The 22257-nt window shown below is 32.5% G+C and overlaps 2 protein-coding genes and 1 pseudogene across 7 annotated transcripts; all 3 read left to right on the top strand.

Annotated features, from left to right (window-relative positions):
- Positions 1 to 213: 213 nt before the first annotated feature.
- On the top strand, positions 214 to 4550 carry LOC8279056 (putative pentatricopeptide repeat-containing protein At5g59900). Of its 4 annotated transcripts, XM_048375980.1 has the most exons (4): positions 214 to 751; positions 1037 to 3312; positions 3780 to 3840; positions 3915 to 4550. In XM_048375980.1, the coding sequence occupies exons 1-2, from the start codon at positions 426 to 428 to the stop codon at positions 3183 to 3185; spliced, it is 2475 nt and encodes an 824-aa protein (XP_048231937.1). In that variant the 5' UTR covers positions 214 to 425; the 3' UTR covers positions 3186 to 3312; positions 3780 to 3840; positions 3915 to 4550. The 4 variants fall into 4 exon arrangements, with proteins under 4 accessions (XP_048231937.1, XP_048231939.1, XP_048231936.1 ...); XM_048375982.1 differs by lacking the exon at positions 3780 to 3840 and having other exon boundaries at positions 1195 to 3312; XM_048375979.1 differs by lacking the exon at positions 3780 to 3840.
- On the top strand, positions 3252 to 4550 carry LOC107262326 (annotated as a pseudogene).
- Positions 4551 to 9988: 5438 nt separating this feature from the next.
- On the top strand, positions 9989 to 21717 carry LOC8279055 (endoplasmic reticulum metallopeptidase 1). Of its 3 annotated transcripts, none has more exons than XM_002532707.4 (13): positions 9989 to 10464; positions 11047 to 11285; positions 12366 to 12522; positions 12843 to 12920; positions 13337 to 13411; positions 13496 to 13615; positions 14423 to 14587; positions 14703 to 15225; positions 15394 to 15550; positions 17872 to 17981; positions 18643 to 18755; positions 19355 to 19718; positions 21237 to 21717. In XM_002532707.4, the coding sequence occupies exons 1-13, from the start codon at positions 10087 to 10089 to the stop codon at positions 21560 to 21562; spliced, it is 2805 nt and encodes a 934-aa protein (XP_002532753.2). In that variant the 5' UTR covers positions 9989 to 10086; the 3' UTR covers positions 21563 to 21717. The 3 variants fall into 3 exon arrangements, with proteins under 3 accessions (XP_002532753.2, XP_048231665.1, XP_015583085.1); XM_048375708.1 differs by having other exon boundaries at positions 10326 to 10464; positions 11006 to 11285; XM_015727599.3 differs by lacking the exon at positions 11047 to 11285 and having other exon boundaries at positions 10327 to 10464.
- The last annotated feature ends 540 nt before the right edge of the window (positions 21718 to 22257 follow it).

Raw genomic sequence — 22257 nt, 5'->3', positions numbered from 1 at the left:
ATAATCATATAATAGTTTTTAATTCTAGATATAATAATATTATATAATAATATTAATTTATATATCACTGCACTCATAGAATTTTATTAGAACTCTTTTAAGAAAAGAACTTATAACTATTTATTTTATTATTATTTCTGAATTATGATAATAATTATAAAATAGTACCGACCTTGTCAAATTATATATAAACTCAATATATATATTATTATCTGTAATCAAATAGGAATTTAAGGTAAAGTTTTGTGTTTTAAATTTCTGGATTGAGTCAGTTGTTAGCTCCATACACACAATAGACTCGGCAGGATGACACCGGTGCCCAATAAAACCCTTACGAAAACAAAATAAAAGAAAATAAATAAATAAACCCAAGCCTCTCCCCTAACTAACTCGTCAACAATGTGACTGCTTCTTCAATTCTTCATATGTCAAAGCAATTCTCAGTTACTACTTCCACTCTATATACCCGAAACCCCTTAACATTTCGATCCCAAAACATGAGATTTTCTTCTTCTTATAGCCATGTCTCTAGACCACCCTTATTCTATACCAAACCCAAATTCTTTTGCAACTTCAGATCCTCCACAGTAATCCAAGATAAAGAAGACTTCCAATTCATATCCATTCTCACTAGCATCTTAAGAGGGAAACAAAGCTGGAGAATTGCATTCAATGATCCATTCATTTCACGGAATCTGAAGCCTTCCCATGTTGACAAAGTCTTGATGATGCTGTCCCTTAATGACTCAAGGTTAGCTTTGAGGTTCTTTAACTTTCTTGGCTTGCACAAGAACTTTAATCACTCAACTGTCTCATTTTGCATTGTAGTCCATTCTTTAGTTAATAATAATTTATGCTGGCCTGCCTCATCAATCTTGCAAACGTTGCTCCTTCGTCAGTTGGACCCAAGAGAGGTTTTTGAGGCTCTTTTGGATTCTTTTAGAGCATGTAAATTTAGTTCTAGTTTAGGTTTTGACTTGCTGATTCAAAGTTACATTCAGAATAAGAGAGTCCTTGATGGTGTTTTGATTTTCAGGTTGATGAAAGATTGTAATTTGATGCCTGAAGTTAGGACTTTGAGTGCCCTTTTAAATGGGCTTTTGAGGTTTAGAAGGTTTAATGATGTTTTATTGTTGTTTGATGACATTGTTAGTGCTAATGTTCAGCCTGATATTTATATTTATTCTGCTGTAGTCAGAAGCTTGTGCGAGTTGAAGGATTTTAATAAGGCGAAGGAGATGATTCATTGGATGGAGTTTAATCAGTGTAAATTGAGTATAGTGGTGTATAATGTGTTGATTCACGGGCTTTGTAAAAGCCGGAGAATTTGGGAGGCTCTTGAAATTAAGAATTGTTTGATGCAGAAGGGATTGGAGGCGAATGTGGTTACTTATTGTACCTTAATACTTGGATTATGCAAGATACAGGAGTTTGAGTTTGGTATGGGGATGTTGAACGAAATGATTGAATTGGGATTTGTACCAAGTGAGGCAGCTGTTTCAGGTCTTATTGAGGGGTTGAGGAGGAAGGGGAGGATTGGGGATGCTTTTGATTTGGTCAACAATGCTGGAAAAGTTGGTGTAGTACCTAATTTGTTTGAATACAATGCATTGATCAATTCTTTGTGTAAAGATGGAAAGTTTAATGAAGCAGAGTTACTTTTCAAAGAAATGGGAGAGAAAGGGTTATGTGCAAATCATATAACTTACTCAATTCTGATTGATTCATTTTGTAGAAGAGGTGAAATGGATAATGCAATTGGTTTTCTTGATAAAATGACTAAAGCAAGCATTGAATTCACAGTCTATCCCTATAATTCCTTGATAAATGGCTACTGCAAGTTGGGGAATGCGAGTGCAGCAAAGTATTATTTTGATGAGATGATCGACAAAGGATTGACACCGACGGTGGTAACATATACATCATTGATAAGTGGATACTGCAATGAAGGGGAGTGGCATAAGGCATTTAAGGTGTATAACGAGATGACTGCAAAGGGAATTTCTCCAAATACATACACCTTCACTGCAATTATATCGGGCCTCTGTCGAGCAAATATGATGGCTGAGGCAATTAGATTGTTTGGTGAAATGAAAGAAAGAAAAATCATGCCAAGTGAGGTCACTTATAATGTTATGATTGAAGGACATTGTAGAAGTGGAAACATATCAGAAGCCTTTCATTTGCTTGATGAAATGGTAGGGAAAGGTTTTGTTCCAGATACATATACCTATAGGCCTCTCATAAGTGGTCTTTGTTCTGTAGGCAGAGTATCTGAAGCCAAAGAATTTGTTGATGACCTTCACAAGGATCATCACAAGTTAAATAATATGTGTTACAGCGCACTTGTGCATGGTTATTGCAAAGAAGGAAGATTCAAAGATGCAGTGAGTGCTTGTCGTGTGATGGTGGAGAGAGGCGTTGCCATGGATCTTGTGTGCTATGCCATACTTATAGATGGAACTGCAAGAGAACATGATACTAGAGCATTATTTGGCCTTTTGAAGGAGATGCATAATCATGGATTGAGGCCTGATGCTGTAATATATACCAACATGATTGATAGACACAGCAAGGCAGGGAATCTTAAGGAGGCATTTGGGCTTTGGGATATAATGGTCGACGAAGGATGTCTTCCAAATGTTGTAACTTACACTGCTCTAATAAATGGTTTATGTAAAGCAGGATTAATGGATAAGGCTGAGCTTCTCTCTAAGGAAACATTGGTTAGCGATGTGACTCCGAATCATATCACATATGGTTGTTTCCTTGATCATCTTACTAGGGGCGGGAACATGGAGAAAGCTGTACAGCTTCATCATGCAATGCTTAAAGGATTTTTGGCAACTACTGTTTCATATAATATTCTTATCCGGGGCTTCTGCAGATTGGGAAAGATTGAGGAAGCAACCAAGCTCCTACATGGCATGACAGACAATGATATTTTGCCAGATTACATCACTTATTCGACAATTATCTATGAGCAATGCAAAAGGAGTAATTTACAAGAAGCTATCAAATTGTGGCACACAATGCTAGACAAGGGTCTAAAACCTGATACGCTAGCATACAGTTTTTTGGTACATGGTTGCTGCATCGCAGGAGAATTAGAAAAGGCTTTTGAATTGCGGGATGAGATGATAAGAAGAGGTATGAGATCAAACCATGTTACACCCAAGAGCTGAGTTGAGGAGTTTGAATTTCCAGCCTTGCCTGCTGAAGACTGTAACATAAGTAAATCAGTGCACCATATGGGGGAAATGAAAGCAGAATTCTTTTGGATCTTCCCGCTTGTTCAATCTCTTTTTAGCGGTTAGTTGATTATTGTTTGATTTACATATTTAATGGTGAGAGAGAGTGTGAGTATTAGTGGATTACATTTTGACTACTTGGATATATATGATACGTCCTTTACTCCTTTTAGTTATGCATTGGTTTGCGGATTTTAACTAGGTGAGTTTGTTTGAACTTAGATTTATGCATACCAGCTTTCATAGAGACCTAATAGCCTAATTATTTTTCGCTGAGGTTTTGAGAGTATGTTCTGACTGAATGAAGGTCTTAGGTTGCACTTTAGAGAATCGATATTTATGGCTAATGTAAAATAAATTTGTATGCATAGAATTGTGAGGTGTTGAGATGCACAAATCTCTGATCTATTGATATTGGATATGGGATATTTGTGGCTTAGTAGTTAGTCAGTGCAGTTCAAATATGCATCTCTAATTATGGTTTGGAAAGGAAAAGTAAACCTCCATTTTCTGATTATTGATGTGCAGATATCACCATGTGCAAATATCACCAAGTAGCAGCATAGGACAGTCTTCAAGAAGCCATAATGTGATTGATGAAATCTTTCATTTACTATTTTCTCTACTTTACAGGCTAACGCAGCATTTGAAATGTCTGTGCAGTTGTGCATGATGACTACAAATTAAGGTTTTGGAGTGGAAGGCAAAAAGAACTTATTGCTTCATTGTCTTTAAGATCGAGGAGAAACAAAAGCAAGCTATCGTGGAAAAGATTGGTGAGCCAGCCCAAAGCTACGAAAGTTTTAGTGCAAGCCTCCCTTCTGACAAGTGTCAATGCTGTTTATGATTTTAATTTCGTGACTGCAGAGAATTGCCAAACAAACAGAATTTTTTTCATCACATGGTAATAACACATGTTAAAAATAGTTTAGTTGTGTGTATTTGTATAATGCTTGGCATTCTCTTCAACTAGTTATTTACTATGTACAAAGGTCTCCTGACACATCAAGGGTGAGAAGCAAGGTGATCTATGCAACCTCAATGGAGAGGTTCAAGAGAGACTAGTTGGTATCCAGGTAGGCAACTGATCCTACTGAAATGAGTCTTGATGTCTTTAGGAGCCGTGCCACTGAATAGAAGTCTCCTAATTTCACAGTGGAGAGTCTCTTATGCACCCAACTCTTAAGCCAAATGATTGTAGTTCAGGAGCTGTAGCTTGACTGAATAATGATATCGATATGTGATTTCACTAATTTTCTAACTAGACAATTAATATATTGTTAAGTGTTTTTAGTTTAACTGGTTTGATAATTGATAGCCGATAATTGATGAATATGAATCATTTATTAAAATTTTGCTTGCCATTGTCATTAGTTTGTTAAATGGCAATTGAAGAGATAATGAAAATGAATAGTTATATCTTTTCATATTATAACTAATGGATGTAACAATTTTGCTTTGCATGTATATGTTTTTTGACATTATTTTTTACATGTAAAATTTTTATTTTGAGATATGTACGTATTTTTTACACGTGGATTCAAGCTAATATGTAATTTTATAATTTTTCTATTAATTTTTTTTATTAATAAATTACATCCCTAATTAAACATTTATTTTAATTTTAAGAAATAGTATATTAATTATATTTTAATAGTATATTAATTAATAAATAATTTTCTGATCAAATAATGATACTAATTTTATCATAAAAAATTAATATATTAATTACGTTTTAATATTATATTAACTAATAAATTAATTTTTTAATTAGATAATAATTTTGATTCTACAATTTTAAATTATATTTGTAATATAATATTTAATAATAAATTAATTTTTAATTATATAATAAATTTTAATTCTAAAAAATAATAGTAACAATTATATTGATACTATTAATTTAAATAATATTAAAATTAATTAAAATTATTTTTAAAATAATTTTATATTATTGTATTAATAAAAATTTTAAAAAATTAAAAAATATATTTAAAAATAGTTAGTTTGCTATTATTTTTTAAAATATTATGAATTAATATTAAATATTAGAAATTTTATTAAATTATATCTATCAACTTGATTTTATAATCGAAATAATAATAACGGTCGTGCAACGCATCGATAAAGGACTAGTATATATTAATTTTTGAGACCTAAGTTTTTTTTGACATATATACTTAATTTTTGAACAAAAACTTTTATTTTGACATGTGTACTTATTATTAACATATGAGATTCAAGTTTATCTATAATCTTTATAATTTTTTGTATTAATTTATTGATTAATAAGTTATACTCCTAATTAAATACTGATTCTAATCCCAAGAGATAATATATTAATTATATTTTAACATTACTTTAACTAATAGATAGTTTACTAATCAGATAATGCTGCTAATTTTATCCTAAAAAATAGCATATTAATTATATTTTAATATTATATTAACTAATAAATTAGTTTTCTAATTAGATAATAATTTTAACTCTAGAAAATAACATCTTAAATTATATTTTTAATATTTTATTCAATAAAAAATGAATTTTTTAATTATATAATAAATTTTTAATCTTAAAAATAGCAATATCAGGTGCGCATGCGGTCCTGATGCAACCCATCAGGTGGCATATTCTACTGTCGTCTCATTCCGAGTCAACATGTATTCACAATAGCCATAATATAGAAAACGATACTTATATAAATAATAATTAAATAAATAATTAAAATCTTAATTCATTTAATCAGAATCGCCGTGTAAAACTTTAGCATGACGCACATGTGAAGCAGATATATGACTTTAACTCACAGTTCTAACGACCTTCTAGCTCTGCTCCGATGCCTCGGATGGAGTGAGTCGAACTGACGGATTTATCTAATCATGGAAATAATTAAATCAGAATAAGTAAAACATTTAATAAAAAACCATAGGCCTAGACTCCTAGAATTAACTGTTTAAGAATTTCGACTTAGGTAAATTCTATCAAAAATTCAGCAGAACCTCTCCTAAATACGAACATTTACACCCCGTATAACGGGTCTAGGACCTACCAGAAAATACTTCAAGTATTTCAACAATTATTTTACGGGAGTCGGGTTGCCAAGACTTCATTATTTTTTCCGACTTGCCACACTTCACAAATCACGATTATTGGCAGACGGTCCGACAATTTATTATTTTAACTAACAATCCTCATAATATTTTTTTAATGCTCAATACAATAATTAATCACACAATTTTTCTCAACAAACTCTAAAATCAACGGGCTAGAGAATTACCGAGACGCTTGATCACTTGGTCGACTAACCTCCAGCCGCCGGAGTCCGATCGATGATCCGAACGCTCCTACGGACTCGAAACAGCGCACTGATAATGATTCCAGCTTCGGATCTTCCGATCCGACTCCCGATCATCTGGAGAAATTTACGGACGATATCGGCCATCGATTTTCAAACGGAGTCCGATCGCCACGCAACTGGTGCCACTGAAAAGCTTGAGCTGAGAAGAGTCCAGATATACCCTCCGATCGGCCATCTCTCGTCAAAACTCGCCGAAAAAGTTCAAAATTCCGTCTTCTTTCACTTCGCTAGAACTCCTTCCTCCGGCCACCAATGTCGACGTCGCTACTCCCAAAAGGAAGCCCTCAACTCACCGGTCATTTTGAGACCAAGCTCGTCACCAAAAGATGTCGGAAACGCTCGAAATGGCGTCGGAAAGCCATCGCCCTTTGCGCTCTTGCTGCCGTCGTTCCTACCGCCACGCTGGTGTGTCACCACACCTGCATTTGGCCACCACCACCATTCCTGCGATCTCTCTCCCTCCCCGATTCTCTTCCTTCTCCTTTTCTTTTCTTTCTTTTCTATATTGAAATTTGGTCCTTCAAATTTTCTTCTTTACTATTTAGTCCCTCAACTTTTTAATTACTGGCAATTTTACCCTGCAAAATTTCCGTTTAATCCATCAACTTTTCTTTAGCTTTTCAATTAACCCCCTAAATATTTAATTTGGGCCAAATTAAAATGATTAAAAATATAGAATTACTTATTTAACCTTGCTTCTAAAAGTAAAATTATCAAAATACTCTTACCGATATATTTAATTACAAAAATACCAACCATACAAATTTTCATTTAAAATCCCGAATTAAAAAAATTATATTTTTAATCCTTATTCTAAAATTAATTGTCAATTTAATCCTAACACTTAATTAATTTAATTAATCAATTTACTAACTATTTTTAAATTAAAATCAACACCATTAGCTAATTAAAATTTGTTATTCTCCAATAAATTCTCTTATAAAAATATTATTTACCAATTCTTTCATAACTTTCAAATATATAATTTAATTCCTATATTTATATAGGGAGAAAATTAAGTGACCAAAAATAAAATTTATTATCCAAGGAATTTACTTAATTAATTACTTGAAAATCAAACTAATTAAATATAGAAAAATAACTCTCTTATTTTTATCTAGCATTGAAATTCTATTTTAAATCATCCCAATTAAATTAATTAAAAATAAAGTAATATTAATTTAATAAAACTCGTTATTAATTATTACTAATAATATTACTATTAAAAGGAAAAATTCCGGGTATTACAGCCTGTGTTTGATAAAGTGAGCTTAGAGTATAATAATTCCTAATTTAGTTGTTCGATTGTCAAATTACAATTTAAAAAATGAGTGGTCCGATGAGATTAATTTGATAGTCAAATAAATAAATTAGAAATTATTAAGCTCTAAACTCATATTATCAAATACAGACAATATGATAATAATGACTCATCAAAGTGAAGATGGTTAAATCCTTACGAATAAGAACTTTTAATGGCGAAAATATATTTTCTTGTTATAATTTATAACCACATACATCTCTTTATCTGAAAAAATACACATACTAAAAGTTGTACAACAATAAAACCTCATAAATATTTTTTATTTATAGGCATTATGCTAATATATGTTTTTTATATTTATTATACATTTGAATTATAAATTAATAAGTAATTTTTCTAATTAAATATAATCTTAATCTCAGAAAATAACATTTAATTATATTCTTAATATTATTCTATTAAATTAATTTTAATTATATAATAATTTCTAATCCTATAAAATAATATATTAATTTTGTATAGAACTAATAAGCCAAGACATGAAGTGTTTTTAGTTTATATATTTACTTTTAACATATAAAAATAATTTATTAACATGCATATTTATTTTGATACACAATTGTTATGCTAGTTTTTTTATATTTATTATATAATTAATATGTTAACTAACAAATTATCTTCTTAATTAAATAACGTTTATTGATTTTAAATTAAAAATATAATATTTTTATTTTTAAGGTTATCTTAATGAATAAATTGATTTCTATTTATACAGTAACTCCTAATCCTAAAATTAGAATATCAATTATACTTGTAGTATTAAATCTACATGTAATCAATAAATTCATGAATCAATATTTTGAAAATAAATTTCATAATTATTGAATTAATAAAATTTAGAATATTAAAACTTTATTAAAAGAAGAAGTTTAAAAATAATTTAAATTATTATTAACTTTTAGAATGTGATAAATAATTATAAAATATTGATAAATAATGAGGCATAAGAGTTTTTATATATAATTTCTTTTCGATTTATATACTTACTTTTAACAAGTAGATGTTATGTGATTGTTTAATCTTATATTTTTTTAAATTTTTATTTATATTATATTATATATATTTTTAATTAAATAATAATTTTAATTTTTAAAATAACATATTACTTAATAAGTTATTCTTTTAATTAAATAATAGTTTTTTAATATTTAAACTAGATATAATTAATAAATAACAATTTTTTTATTTTCTATGGCATATTATCAATTGTAAGTTTTATTGATTTGATATTATATATATTCAATTAAAATATTTATATCAAAAAAATAATAATGGCACAAATAACTAATTATATTAAGTTTAGATATTTATAAAAATCTTAGACTATATTTGGTAAGATTAAATGAAGCATGTAATGTAACTATTATATGTAGTATAATACAATCATCACATGCTTTATTATTTTATTTGATAATTTTTTAATGTAATATAATAATAAATATATCATGTAATCAATTATTCTTAATTTGATGTAATTTTTAACATATAAAAAATTTATGTGATTATAATTACTTATCATAATTTATATTTATTTTCTTATTAATATAATTTAAACGCTTTTAGTCACCATCCTTTTATGATTGGTGATCAATCTGGCGATTAATAATCGGATTCTAGCAGCTGACGATTAAATTTCTTCAAACCGAATTTTAACAATTAGTGAAATATTAAAAAACAATGCTAAATTTAAATATTATTTTTAGATCATTTATTTTAATATTTTATTTGTATAGTGATTATTATAAATAAATTAAATTAAAATAAAAAATGATAATTAATATTACATTATATATATCCTTAATAGAAGAAATATTATATTATATTTTATTGCGATTTTGTTATATTACATAATTAATTACATTCCATTTTATTATATACTAAACATAGGTTATAGTATTTTATCCAGTTTAAAAGTTTCTCATTTATCTTTATATACATACAAATATTTTTTTATATGATAGATATCAATTATAGATTATAGATGGATATTAAAGAATAAAAATTAAAATTGTTTTAGGGGTCCATCCTAATGTTTGTTCTGATAGTCAAAACCAGATATTTCAAAGCCAAGCTAAACAATGAAGTCAACTTAGCTGCCATCACTGACATATAAAACTTAACCAACAATATAACCCAAATAACTCTTAACACGGATGCAGACACAAGCACACTCACTCAATTCAATTAGAGAAATGCGTAAAAGGGTCGATACTTCTTCTTCTTCGTCAGAATCGAAACCATCAACCAGTCAAGAAGCCATAAACGAAGAATCCATTAGCAATAATGTTGTTTTAATAAATGGAAGCACAATTAGGAGGTCAGGATTTGTATGGCTGATAATATTTGGGTTAACCATATACTCTTCATGGGCTGTTTATACTTATCAATTCCAGAATTTGCCCGTGCCTCTTACACCCGAACAAGCAGGCAAAAGGGGGTTTTCAGAAGTGGCGGCTATGAAACATATTCGTGCTTTAACTCAATTGGGTCCTCACCCTGTTGGCTCTGATTCTCTTGATCTGGCTTTACAGGTATTCTAGTGAAAGTGTTTATCTTTTTCTTAAATATATAGTGTGTGATACTATTGTATTTGTATCTGATCAATCTCTAATTGTGTTGTGCTTAGCGGATTTTAGTACTGGAAATTTGGGTTCGAAAGAGTGAAGTGATTGTGTTTTAAAAAATAAACTTTGTAGTACTTTTAGTCTGGTAATAGTATTACTAGTATCACTGCAGAACCTGTGCTTCCAATATGCAACATCCTGGTTGTGTTTCAAAATATCACTTTTGAAGTCTCTTGCTTATTTGTTTGTGATTTGTTGCTAATTTTCTGTTAAAGAACTGTCAGATATAAAATTATGCATTTAAGTTATCTTTCTCCATATTGGTTTGGTAGTTGAGAAGCAAGATGAAAAAGAATTTTATGTAAGTCCTAGTCTCTTTATACGTAAATGAAATGATTGGTTCCAGTCTGGATTCTGGATTATGAATATTTAGTAGTTTGTTCCCTTCTATTATGCATGGGCTTTCCCATTTCGTAGTGACTATTTTAAAATTGTTTGATTTCTGCAGCCATATCTACATATCTTCATTTAATATGCATTACGCTGCAGTATGTTTTGGAAGCAGCAGAAAACATTAAGAAAACAGCTCATTGGGAGGTTGACGTACAAGTAGATCTTTTCCATACAAAATCTGGCTCAAATCGTCTGGCCAGTGGCCTCTTTAAGGGGAAAACACTTGTTTATTCAGATCTTAATCACATCTTACTAAGAATCTTGCCGAAATATGCATCTGAAGCAGGAGAAAATGCTATTCTCATCTCTTCCCATATTGACACTGTCTTTTCAACGTATGCTATCTCTTCTTTTTAATCTAATGTTTATCTTGATCAAAATTTCTTGGTTTCCATTTTTCTATTAACTTGGATGATTTACACAGACAGACACACATATATAGTAATACATATGGACACACAGACCCACACAGACACACTTTTCTTTGTGTAGTTTATTGTATGATGATAATCCTTATCGGTAATTGTTCTTGCTCTATCTTTTGGGTCCCAAGTCCATATGAAGTGATGCAACCACTAGAAATGGGACAAAATCTAAGAACTCCATTTAAGACTAAACTCTTTTGGTTTGTTTGTTTCACATGAATATACTTGTATGTTTCAACTGAATATATATATCATTTGGAATATAACTTGTAAGCTTGGAGTAAGTACAATGGAAGTAGAAGTTTTTTTTCAGTAAATAAGAATGAAAGTGTTGGAATTTCATGATTTTCATAACTTTATACCTGCGCTTGAAAGTAAAAGAAAAATACAAAAAAGAAAGTGAGCTGTGGTTGTCATTGGTGACCAGCAGTAGCCTCTAGTTACTGAGATGGTTGGAGATGATTGGCAATGGTTACTATACCCATATATAACCTTATGTGCTTGTCTTATATGTACTTTCCTTTCATATTAATTTGTGAAGATCCAGAAAGTTACTTCCCGGAATAACTTCTTTTTCTAAAATGGAAAGTCTCTTTTTTGGAAAATGGCTTCGTTACTCTCTTAACTAGGAATAATATTTCCATTGATCAATTTATTAAGAGCCTCAAACATCAGAAAACGTTTTCTACGATCCTAGCAGAGCCTAGTTTATTGTCTGAGTTTCATCGTTAGTTTTGGGGAAGGTAAGAACAATTCTATCATCTTGTTGGATATGTCCAATATTAATAGTTCACATGCGATCATTTTAGTTCTTGTTCAAGAAGCATAAGTATCCTTATTAGTTCACAATTGGAAGAATTCGATTACCTCCACAATCATTTGTGATAAAGATTCAGGAAGAAGCTGACCCTTCAAGTATTTTAATAGTTTTTTCACAAATATGTGATTTTCCACTACATTCTTACTAAAAATGTGCTATATGTGTTCCAGGGAAGGTGCTGGAGATTGCAGTTCATGTGTGGCTGTTATGTTGGAACTTGCTAGAGGAATTTCTCAGTGGGCTCATGGATTCAAGAATGGCATCATATTTTTATTTAACACCGGGGAGGAGGAAGGTCTAAATGGTGCTCATAGCTTTATAACTCAGGTTGGACGCATTAACATTGCTTGTGCTTATTATGGCCCTTTCCCCAGGCCCCAATATTAATTTTTCACTTCAGTAGCCGTAAACTATTTGTCTGAAGAAAGAAAAATCGTTTGCTACTTTTGTACTTCTCTTTTATTTCCCTTGTAGTTTTATTGAAGTTGGCATCTTTTACATATTTAGGTGAGCAAGATGACTGTGCTGCCTTTTCTCATAAAAATCTAAGAAAATCAACTGTTTGGTTACTCTAAGGCCTTCCCTTTCAAGAACTAAAAAATATTTTATCTGTAATAACTAGTATAAGATGTATTTTGCTGTCTCAGCATCCTTGGAGTACAACTATTCGCATGGCTGTTGATTTGGAGGCCATGGGAATTGGAGGGAAGTCTGGCATTTTTCAGGTATTTTCTCTGAATCAATTTGTTTGTGCATCTTTTGTATTGCGATTTCATCAGGTCATGTCATTCAATATGAATGGGATTTTAATAGTTTAGGACAGTAGCAAAAAGAGGTTTTTTGCCCTGGTTTCCTCAAGTAAGGGTTAAAGAGAGGAAATGAATTGAAAGAATGTAAGAGTTAAAAAAATTGTGGTTTTAGGCACTGTTAAAGGCATAAGATGTTACTGGGAATTGGAACTGAAGTGACTAAGAATGATACCAAAGATCTAATGCACTTGTTGTGGGGCTGGATTAGTGTGTTTAAGGTAAAATTTAGCAGGTATGATGGGGCGATTTTAGGTCTAACTGCATCTAGAAATTTCTCAAGATCACAGAATGTTATTTATATTTGTTGTTATTTATGAATTCTGCACCTTCAGGCTGGTCCTGATCCATGGGTTATTGAGAATTATGCAACAGCAGCAAAATATCCATCCGGAAATGTCTTAGCACAGGTATATCAATTTCTTTTCCAGTGAATTACATATGTGTGTGTGTGTGTATGCTTTAGTGATTGATATATTGGATTAGTTTTGCAGGATCTATTTGCATCTGGAGTGATTAAATCTGCCACAGATTTCCAAGTATACAAAGAGGTTGCTGGTCTTTCAGGGCTTGACTTTGCTTACACAGATAATAGTGGTGTATATCACACTAAGGTATTTCTTTATTTTCATTACCTTGTTAATTTCTAATTTCTTTCCGAGGGAATGTGACTTTCATCTGCTTCATAAGTCCTTACAGTGGATAAAGGAGTGAACTTGTGGGGCTACGCTTTAAGCTGAGTTATCTAGTAAGAAAACAATTTTGCTGCTATACGTATTTATCTAACCAGAATTAGTTTTATTCTCATCAAAGTAGGTCCTATAAGCAACAACCTAATTTTGGACTGAGCCTCGTACTTCTATTGTCAAAGAATTTTAAATTTAGCACAGTGACAATACATGGCATGACATGCTTGATGCACTGACAGCATGCTTTGGTGGGCTGTGGCCTGTGAAGTCATATTACTGAGCTTCTTCTATCCATCCTGTATATTGTCCTTAGTCGTGGATGCATAACTTTTAAAAATTAAACATGTGCTGTAGCTTCTTTGGTTAGGGAAGTGGTTTGCTTATGCTAAGCTGTGATTATCACATGTTTGCTATGTATTTAAATATTAGCTCACTGACTGAACCTTTTTGTTAACTGGCTTCCCAAAAACAGAAGAAATATAGTATAGCAGCAGTAATCTCATTTGATATTAAGAAGTAAGGAGGTAATATATGAATTACATTTTATTGTAGTTTATTTCCTTTAAATCTGGGATAGACTGTAATGTTCCCTTTACAATCTTGGAGCTTTCAGAATATTTATTCAGTTACAAAACCAATGATTATGAAATAAGCAATCTAAATTGAATAATATACACAGCTTTTTTAATTGTATTTGAGTAATAAGAGACTTCGAAAAGTTTTTCATTGCAGAATGACAAATTAGAGCTCCTCAAACCTGGATCTCTTCAGCATCTTGGAGAGAACATGCTTGCCTTTTTGCTTCAGATTGGTCCGGCATCTCATCTTCCAAAAGACAAGAGAACCGTGGAAGAGGGCAAAAGCAGCCGTGACACTGCTGTATTTTTTGACATTTTGGTAGTTTAAACTACTGAGACTTGCACCATTCTTTACTCGCATTCAGATTGTCATCAAGGTACTTTTGAAAAAGTCTGCAACTGATTTTTATTTTTCTGACACGTGTCATTCTCAGGGGACATATATGATTGTATATAATCAACGTTTTGCAAGCATGCTTCAGAATTCAGTGATAATGCAGTCACTTCTAATATGGGCGGCATCACTGCTTATGGGTGGTTATTCAGCTGCCATTTCATTGGGCTTGTCATGCCTCAGTGCCATCCTCACATTGGTATTTTCAATAAGTTTCTCTGTTTTTGTGGCCTTCATTCTACCCCAAGTATCTTCATCACCAGTGCCCTATGTTGCGAACCCTTGGTTAGTTGTTGGGTTATTTGGTGCACCTGCGCTTATTGGGGCAATGACTGGCCAACATTTTGGTTATTTTATTCTTCGAATGTATTTATCGAGTGTATACTCCAAGAGAAAGCAGCTTTCATCTGTTATCCAAGCTGATGTGGTCAAGCTTGAGACTGAAAGATGGCTGTTTAAATCTGGTTTTCTTCAATGGCTTGTCCTTCTGATATTGGGAAATTATTACAGAATTGTATCATCTTATATGGCACTTTTTTGGCTAGTTCCACCTGCATTTGCATGTAAGTTTATATTTAAGACACTTAGTGTGGTTAAGCAAGAAATAGGTCCAGGTTTTTCTGTCTAGGAGTTGAGATTCGAGAGGGGATAAAATAGAAATTCTATATACATATAATATATGAGATAATTAATGTTTTGTTGACTTTTTCTTCTGATATTGCATTGTTCAGATGGCTTGCTTGAAGCAACTCTAACCCCAGCACGGTTGCCAAGGCCTCTCAAACTTGCAACCCTACTGATGGGCTTGGCTGTACCAATTGTAATTTCTGCAGGAACTTTTATTCGCCTGGCTGGCACTCTAATAGGGATTGTGGTTCGATTTGATAGGTAAAGTTCAAAATGCTGTTATCATCTGAGTGTAAAAGTTGTTTTGGGTTTAATTTCTTGCCTTTCCTTTCAGAAACTATATAATTCCATTGGTCAAGTAGCATGCTAAAGTCCTTCCTGCTTGTTAAAGCAGTCTTTTGTTTTGATTTCATTGGGATGCTTTTTCTTTTATTTCTAGTTTCTACTGCTTTTGATTGCTCAATAGGTTGTGTTTATAATGGGATTAATTTAGTAAAAAAGTAAAATGTTATAGAAATAAAGATGAGATATTTGTGGGGTTAATTATTCTTTTAAGTATGGTGGTTGGTTTTTGTGTAAAATGGGGTGCTACTGGTGTGTGAGAATAGTACTGGTTGTGGTGGGTGGGGTAGGTGTGCGATGACAGCAATGGCAGTGGTCAAGGTGACATTGATGAAGGTGGTATTATATGACGCCGATATAGGTTCAGGGTTGAGGTGATAGTGCAAATGATGCTAGTATGAAGGTAGTGCTGACAATGACAATGTGGTTTTGTTGGTGGTACTGGTGACCCTTTTTGCTCTTGTCAATGGTGGCGGTGGCGGTGGCGGTGGTTGTGGTGTTAATAGGGAGGAAAAATTGAAACCTAACTGAATGCTTTGAATTTTAACCAAACAACATTCTGAGATTAGCTCATGTGTGCCCTCGGCTCTGTGGACTGGAATTTTAGGCAGATAAAATTAGTGCTATTTTAATATCTAACCTGTTCTCACATGAGAAACTTAATGCAATCTCTATCACCATACACAAACACATATCCCTCAGGAACCCATCCCTTATCCGCCTCTTCTCTACTTCTTTCTCATTCTCCACAGTGCCATTGATTCTCATTCTCTTCCCTTTCAATCACCACAATAACAAAAGTAAACTTCAACTTCCTCTTGCTTTAGTGATGCAAAAGCCAGCTCAAATTAACAAGAACAAATCCCATAATCCCAAAACCAATTAAAAGACTCAATTTGTCTCGTTTTAAGTAAACCTATGACCATAATTCAATTTGTAATATCTTAACATGTTACAAGAGTACAAGATCTAGCCTTAGTAACAACAATAAACACATATTTGGATGTCATTTAAAGCAATTAGAGAGAATTTGCGGCAAATGATGTCCAATGCATCTACAAACATGGGAAAAAAAGAAGTGGATATGTCATTCTTAGCCTTCAAGGGCGACTTTAAATTAGGACATCGAAAAGAGAATAAATTAATGAAGTTATTGTCAATGATAGGACTGATGATTTGCTACCGCTGATGTTTGGGAAGGATAAGAGGAGTATGCAAAGGAGGAACAAGTAGAGAATTTGTGAGACCTTATAGCTACTGAGAGTTGGGGAAGTAGTTGAGGAGTTTGCAGTCAGATGTAAATCAGGGCCATAAAATTGAAATAAACCTAGGCTAAGCCAAATTAATTTAGCTTAATTGTGTTTTTTTTTTTTTTCCCTAAGTGGAAGGGTTAAATATTAAACTAATATTTCTTTGTTCAAATAAGCATCCATGTGGGTGAGGACACATGTCCACCAACTTCAGTTGGCCATTTAGGTACAACTAACTAGTGCAACTAGTTTAAATTCACAAAATAAAAAGCATCGGATTCAAATGCAAATTCTCGATAAGCTATGAATTCTTGTTATTATTCAGCAACAAAAGAAATTGCTTCTGTATTTGTATTTAAAACAAGTATAGAGCAAATAGAATTTCATACTGGAAAACGAAAGAGAACAGGTTTCATTTATTTCTAACATCAATCTAAGAATAGAAAACTGGAAAGCCAATTCTCCAAAGAACATATTAGAAAATTAGCATATTTCAACCAAAAATAAAATAAATTTTAATCGTCTGTTTTGTGAACATATTTTCAGAATATGTAGCAGTTCTCTACGAGCAACATTCCTGAGTTTTGAGATGTCACATATTGTATATTGATAGACCTTTTAACTTATTGTATAAGATGAACCAATTCAAAAATCAAAGGATAGTGCACTTGACCTTGGAAATAAGGGGGATTATTCCTCTCTCTCTCTCCTCGTGGGGGGACTTTTGAAATTGTTGTCTTCTCTCTACAAGGAGAAAATGGCATGGATCTATATTTCCAGATTATATATCTTGTACTTTTTGAGGTTGGAGTATGTATTCTTCTTATGCCTTCTGGTTGTTCTGCTAGACATTTTTTCTGAATGATGGCACTTTTCTGAATGTTGGAGTGCCATAATTCCGAAACTCTGCCAAGATGTATAATTTGGTTACCATGCCTGATATTCTGGATGTTTAGCAATTTACCACATAAGTTTTGTGATTGTATGCAGGAACCCCGGCGGCACTCCGGAGTGGCTAGGAAATGTCATAATTTCTGTTTTTGTTGCTGTTGTCATATGCTTCACTCTCTCTTACATCATTTCATATGTCCATCTTTCAGGTTTCCATTTTAATTGATCTTATTTTCATTTATATTTTATTGCATGCCATTTTGACGTATTTGTTAGTCAATTGTTTGGCCATTGGATAAAGTGTGGAGTGCATTTGGGCACAACAGGGGGATGGGTTACATGACAACTGGTTGTCAATACTTATTTTTTATATAAAGAAGTTTATCGTGATACGAAAATGAACTAGAGCAGCACCAGACCTAGGACTAATGTCTTGCAAGAAGGGCGGTGGGGGTAGGATGCAGGCGGGATTTATAAGATTTTAAGAAGTAGCCCAAAAGTTTCCTAGGAGCAGTGAAAAATAATTTAGCAACCTTATACTTCTGAAATTTTAGTCTTGAGCAGATAAAAATAAAGAAAAAGATTCATATAGTTAGTCCGAACTAGTTTAGTTAAGATTAAGTTGAATTTTGACAAAATGCATTTCACAGATCTTAATGACAAACAGTTTATTAGTAATATGTTTTTTAGTTTATTTTTCTTAAGGAGTTCATACATTTAATGTCCATTTTAACAAATAGTAAGAACGAAGTTAATTGTTCTGCTTGAAATTAATGTATATATTTTCTATAATTACAAACCATGCATGATTACTATTATTGTACATATATATTTGCATGTCATAACTGCAATTGTTCTATTGATGTCTAGATGCAAAAAGATCAATCATCCTTGCAACTAGCGTCCTGTTTGGCCTCTCATTCATTTTCATATTATCTGGTATTCTTCCTCCATTTACTGGAGATGCTGCCAGAGCTGTGAATGTAAGTTTCGATCTGCATACTTAAAAAAGTTGGGTTACCTATTTGACACTGTGTTTTTTAATTATGCTAGTTCAATCCAACAATTCACCATCTGAGTTATATGCTAGATCCAAGTTGGTTTGTTTGTTGGATATGGTTTCTCTAAGTGGATTTGTTTCATGGATGCAAAATCTTCTGCCAAATACTTAAAGCTCATAAATATAATTTGTGCCTAAGGTTGATTAGGAGAATTTTTTTTGTCCCTGGTAACTCAGTCAACCAAATTAAGGAAATATAGATGAGTTTATAAGGAGTTTCTTTGTTCAGTTGCTTATATCTCCTGTTTTCCTTTTATTCAGCAACTGTATTTGTGAAATACCATGCTTGAATTGCTTTCACATAAAGATTTGTATTAAAATTTTTAATATTTGATTGTATGAAAAATTATTATGATTGTTTTGATATTTTTATCCAACAAGTAAAATTATTGAGGACCATAGATCCTTCGCTTGCACAACCAATTTGTTATTTGATGGATAGTACTTTACAACTGTATATCCAAGCACCCAATTAATTGTTTATTCATATTTTAAGAAACTCCCAAACTCTATTGTTCTCAGGTTGTGCATGTTGTGGATACAACAGGAAGCTATGGGAATAAGCAAGATCCTAGCTCATATGTATCTCTATTTTCTGCAACTCCTGGAAAATTGACAAAGGAGGCTGAAGAGATTGATGAGGGACTCTCATGTGGTAGAGACAAGGTGGTTGATTTTGTTACCTTTTCTGTCGAATATGGTTGCTGGACTTATGAGGATCCAAAAACTAAGGGCGGATGGGGTGATGCAGATGTTCCCACATTGCAAGTAAATAGTGACACCAAGGAGGATAAACGAATGACACTAGTTTCAATTGATACAAAAGCTTCTATGCGGTGGTCTCTTGCAATCAATACTGATGAAATAGAAGATTTCATCCTTACAGGTATGCTGAACTTCATATTTCTATTATTTTGTCCTCATCTCTTCTTCTGCGATGGCTATAAATCCCAGTTTGCTGCTAAATCTTATAAGGCAAAACATGCCAATCCATGACCTGTGCCATCATCATAAAGTAGTCCTTTTAATGGTTCTTTCAAGAAAAAGAGAAAAAGAAGATTATTATATATTACTAAACCATAGCTATAATGTTAACATTTAATAGATAACTTTTTCACTTCAGAACATTAAGAAATCTCATCTTTTTTGAGAAAATGTCAAATGCTGTGACATTTTTTGCGGGACAGTTTTCTAAAACATTTTAAGATCATATTATATTTTTTCTTTTGATGTTTGAGTTATCTCATTGCCAGTCTTAACCAAAGATGGTACAAGTTTCTTGCATACAAGCATCAGAATTGAAAATTTGCATCCCTGTTCTCCCTTGACTTATGGCCTAAAAAAGTAAAGAAAAGATTTCTTTTCTGGGACTTTAATATGAAAAGCATACCTTTTATGATAATTCATGTGGCACATCTAGGTAGGTGGATCAAACATCAAAGCTTGCCGAATAGGGGGTTCTATCACAAAAGTTTTTAAGAGCCTGTAAACCTCCACACATAGGGACATCATGCTTTATACATGTTTTAGATTAAACATGAAAGTTAGATTTCCACAACTCTTTCCTTATTGAATTGTATGCCTTGAGTGATGATTTATGGTCCCAGTTTAAGTAATCACATATGCCATGCGCCTGTTTGTCATTGCCGTTAAACTGCCATGCATGTACCTGGCACTAAAGTGGCAATGCGTTAATGGTGCATTAAAATTGATGATTTGCTAATAGTTGCAGTCATCCTTGATCATCAAGGTCTGAAACTTTACGCATTAAATCTGCAGTGATTAGAATCCTTGTAGCACATTGGATAGAGATTGCTTTTGGTAGGGTGCATGTAGCTGGCATTGACTCTTTAGTCATGTAGCTAGCTTGTCAAAAGAGTGGAATACTTGTTAAAAGTCTATTCCACTCTTTTGACAAGCTTGGTGATAATTTTGCTTTTAAAAATATCAAGTTGGTTGTTGCTAATGAACCTGGCTTCTTCATGAGCTTATTGCAAGTCTAGTGCAAACTAGGACTCTAATGAATTGAGCATTTCATGTGGATTTAGACATCCATCAGATGTGCATTGTGTGCACTTTAAATGCAGTATGTAAGCCCTCATCAGTCCTCTTAGTAATATTATCTATTTAGTTGTTTATCATCACCATCATCATGATAGTATTGTTAAGTTAGATTGGCTTTTTTGTAAAGGTCTCCAGTTACAGGTTGATCTCATGTGGCTTTTCTGTACAGGAAATATCGATACTAGACTAGAATGATTTTCCTATGATTCTGTTTGTTTTCACAGTATTACATTTTCTGAAAAATGGGGTTGGCAACACTACTTCTCTGCTTAGCTTAATATGATTGCTAGTCCCACTGAACATAATCATCATGCTCTACTTTTTCCTGTCTGGAATGCAGGGAATTCAGAGGAATTAGTTCCTTCCGGTAACAAGAGCAGCATAGATGGATGGCATATAATTCAGTTTTCAGGAGGGAAAGAAGCTCCTAGAAACTTCGAGTTAACACTTTTGTGGGCAAAGAAAGGTAAGAAGTTTACTCACAGTGTGGATGGACAAACGATGAAGGACAAACGGCCCCTGTTAAAGCTTAGAACAGATGTTGACCGTATAACTCCAAAAGCTGAAAGCATTCTGAAAAAGCTTCCTCAATGGTGTTCTCAGTTTGGAAAGTCCACATCTCCCTATAATCTGGCATTTCTGAGCAGTGTTCCTGTTGATTTCTAGGTCCCTGATGAACTGTAGGAGATAGTGGCCACTAATTTATTATGTTCTTGTTTTTAGATCTTTATACACATCATGAGTTTGAGAAAATTCATGAAACAAAATGTATTGTCTAATCATTGTAATGTTCATTAGAAAATAAACGTCTTTGTGATTCATCCCTTTCCTTCGCAAATAAATATTTGTATTCCTGCAATCCCATGCATCTGACAACTATGGTTATGTTTGGAGCGTTGGCAATACGTGCATCATAACGTTCTCATGGCCACCGCAATGCAGACGTGCTAATGGCCTTTAGATTACTAGTGGAATTGATTATGGCCTTTGGATGAAACCGACCATTATTGGTGCTTTTGCTTTTTACTTAACTTCGTTCTAATTATTTTACAAAATTTTATAATCCAAAATCCGCAAAAGCTTAAAATGCAATTTCTGACACATAATTCATCCAAATTCTTGACTCATGATTAAGTCCACTGAGATAGGAGACGAACGCACGTACCCATCGTGAATGACAAAAATATTACAAAGTACTTTTTCTTGACTATTATTTAGTTTTGGCAAAATACATAACTGGCATTCTGAACTTTATCATTTCTTTGCAATTATCGCTATAAATTTAACTTTAATTCAACTTTAATTCAATTGGATATGTGACTTCATGAGTTGTATCATATAAACTCTTTACAAAAGGGTAT

The sequence above is a fragment of the Ricinus communis genome, chromosome 6 (assembly GCF_019578655.1).
Source record: "Ricinus communis isolate WT05 ecotype wild-type chromosome 6, ASM1957865v1, whole genome shotgun sequence".
Taxonomy (NCBI): domain Eukaryota; kingdom Viridiplantae; phylum Streptophyta; class Magnoliopsida; order Malpighiales; family Euphorbiaceae; genus Ricinus; species Ricinus communis.
The sequence above is the reverse complement of the archived record's forward strand: the minus strand, read 5'-3'. Positions and strand labels throughout refer to the sequence as shown.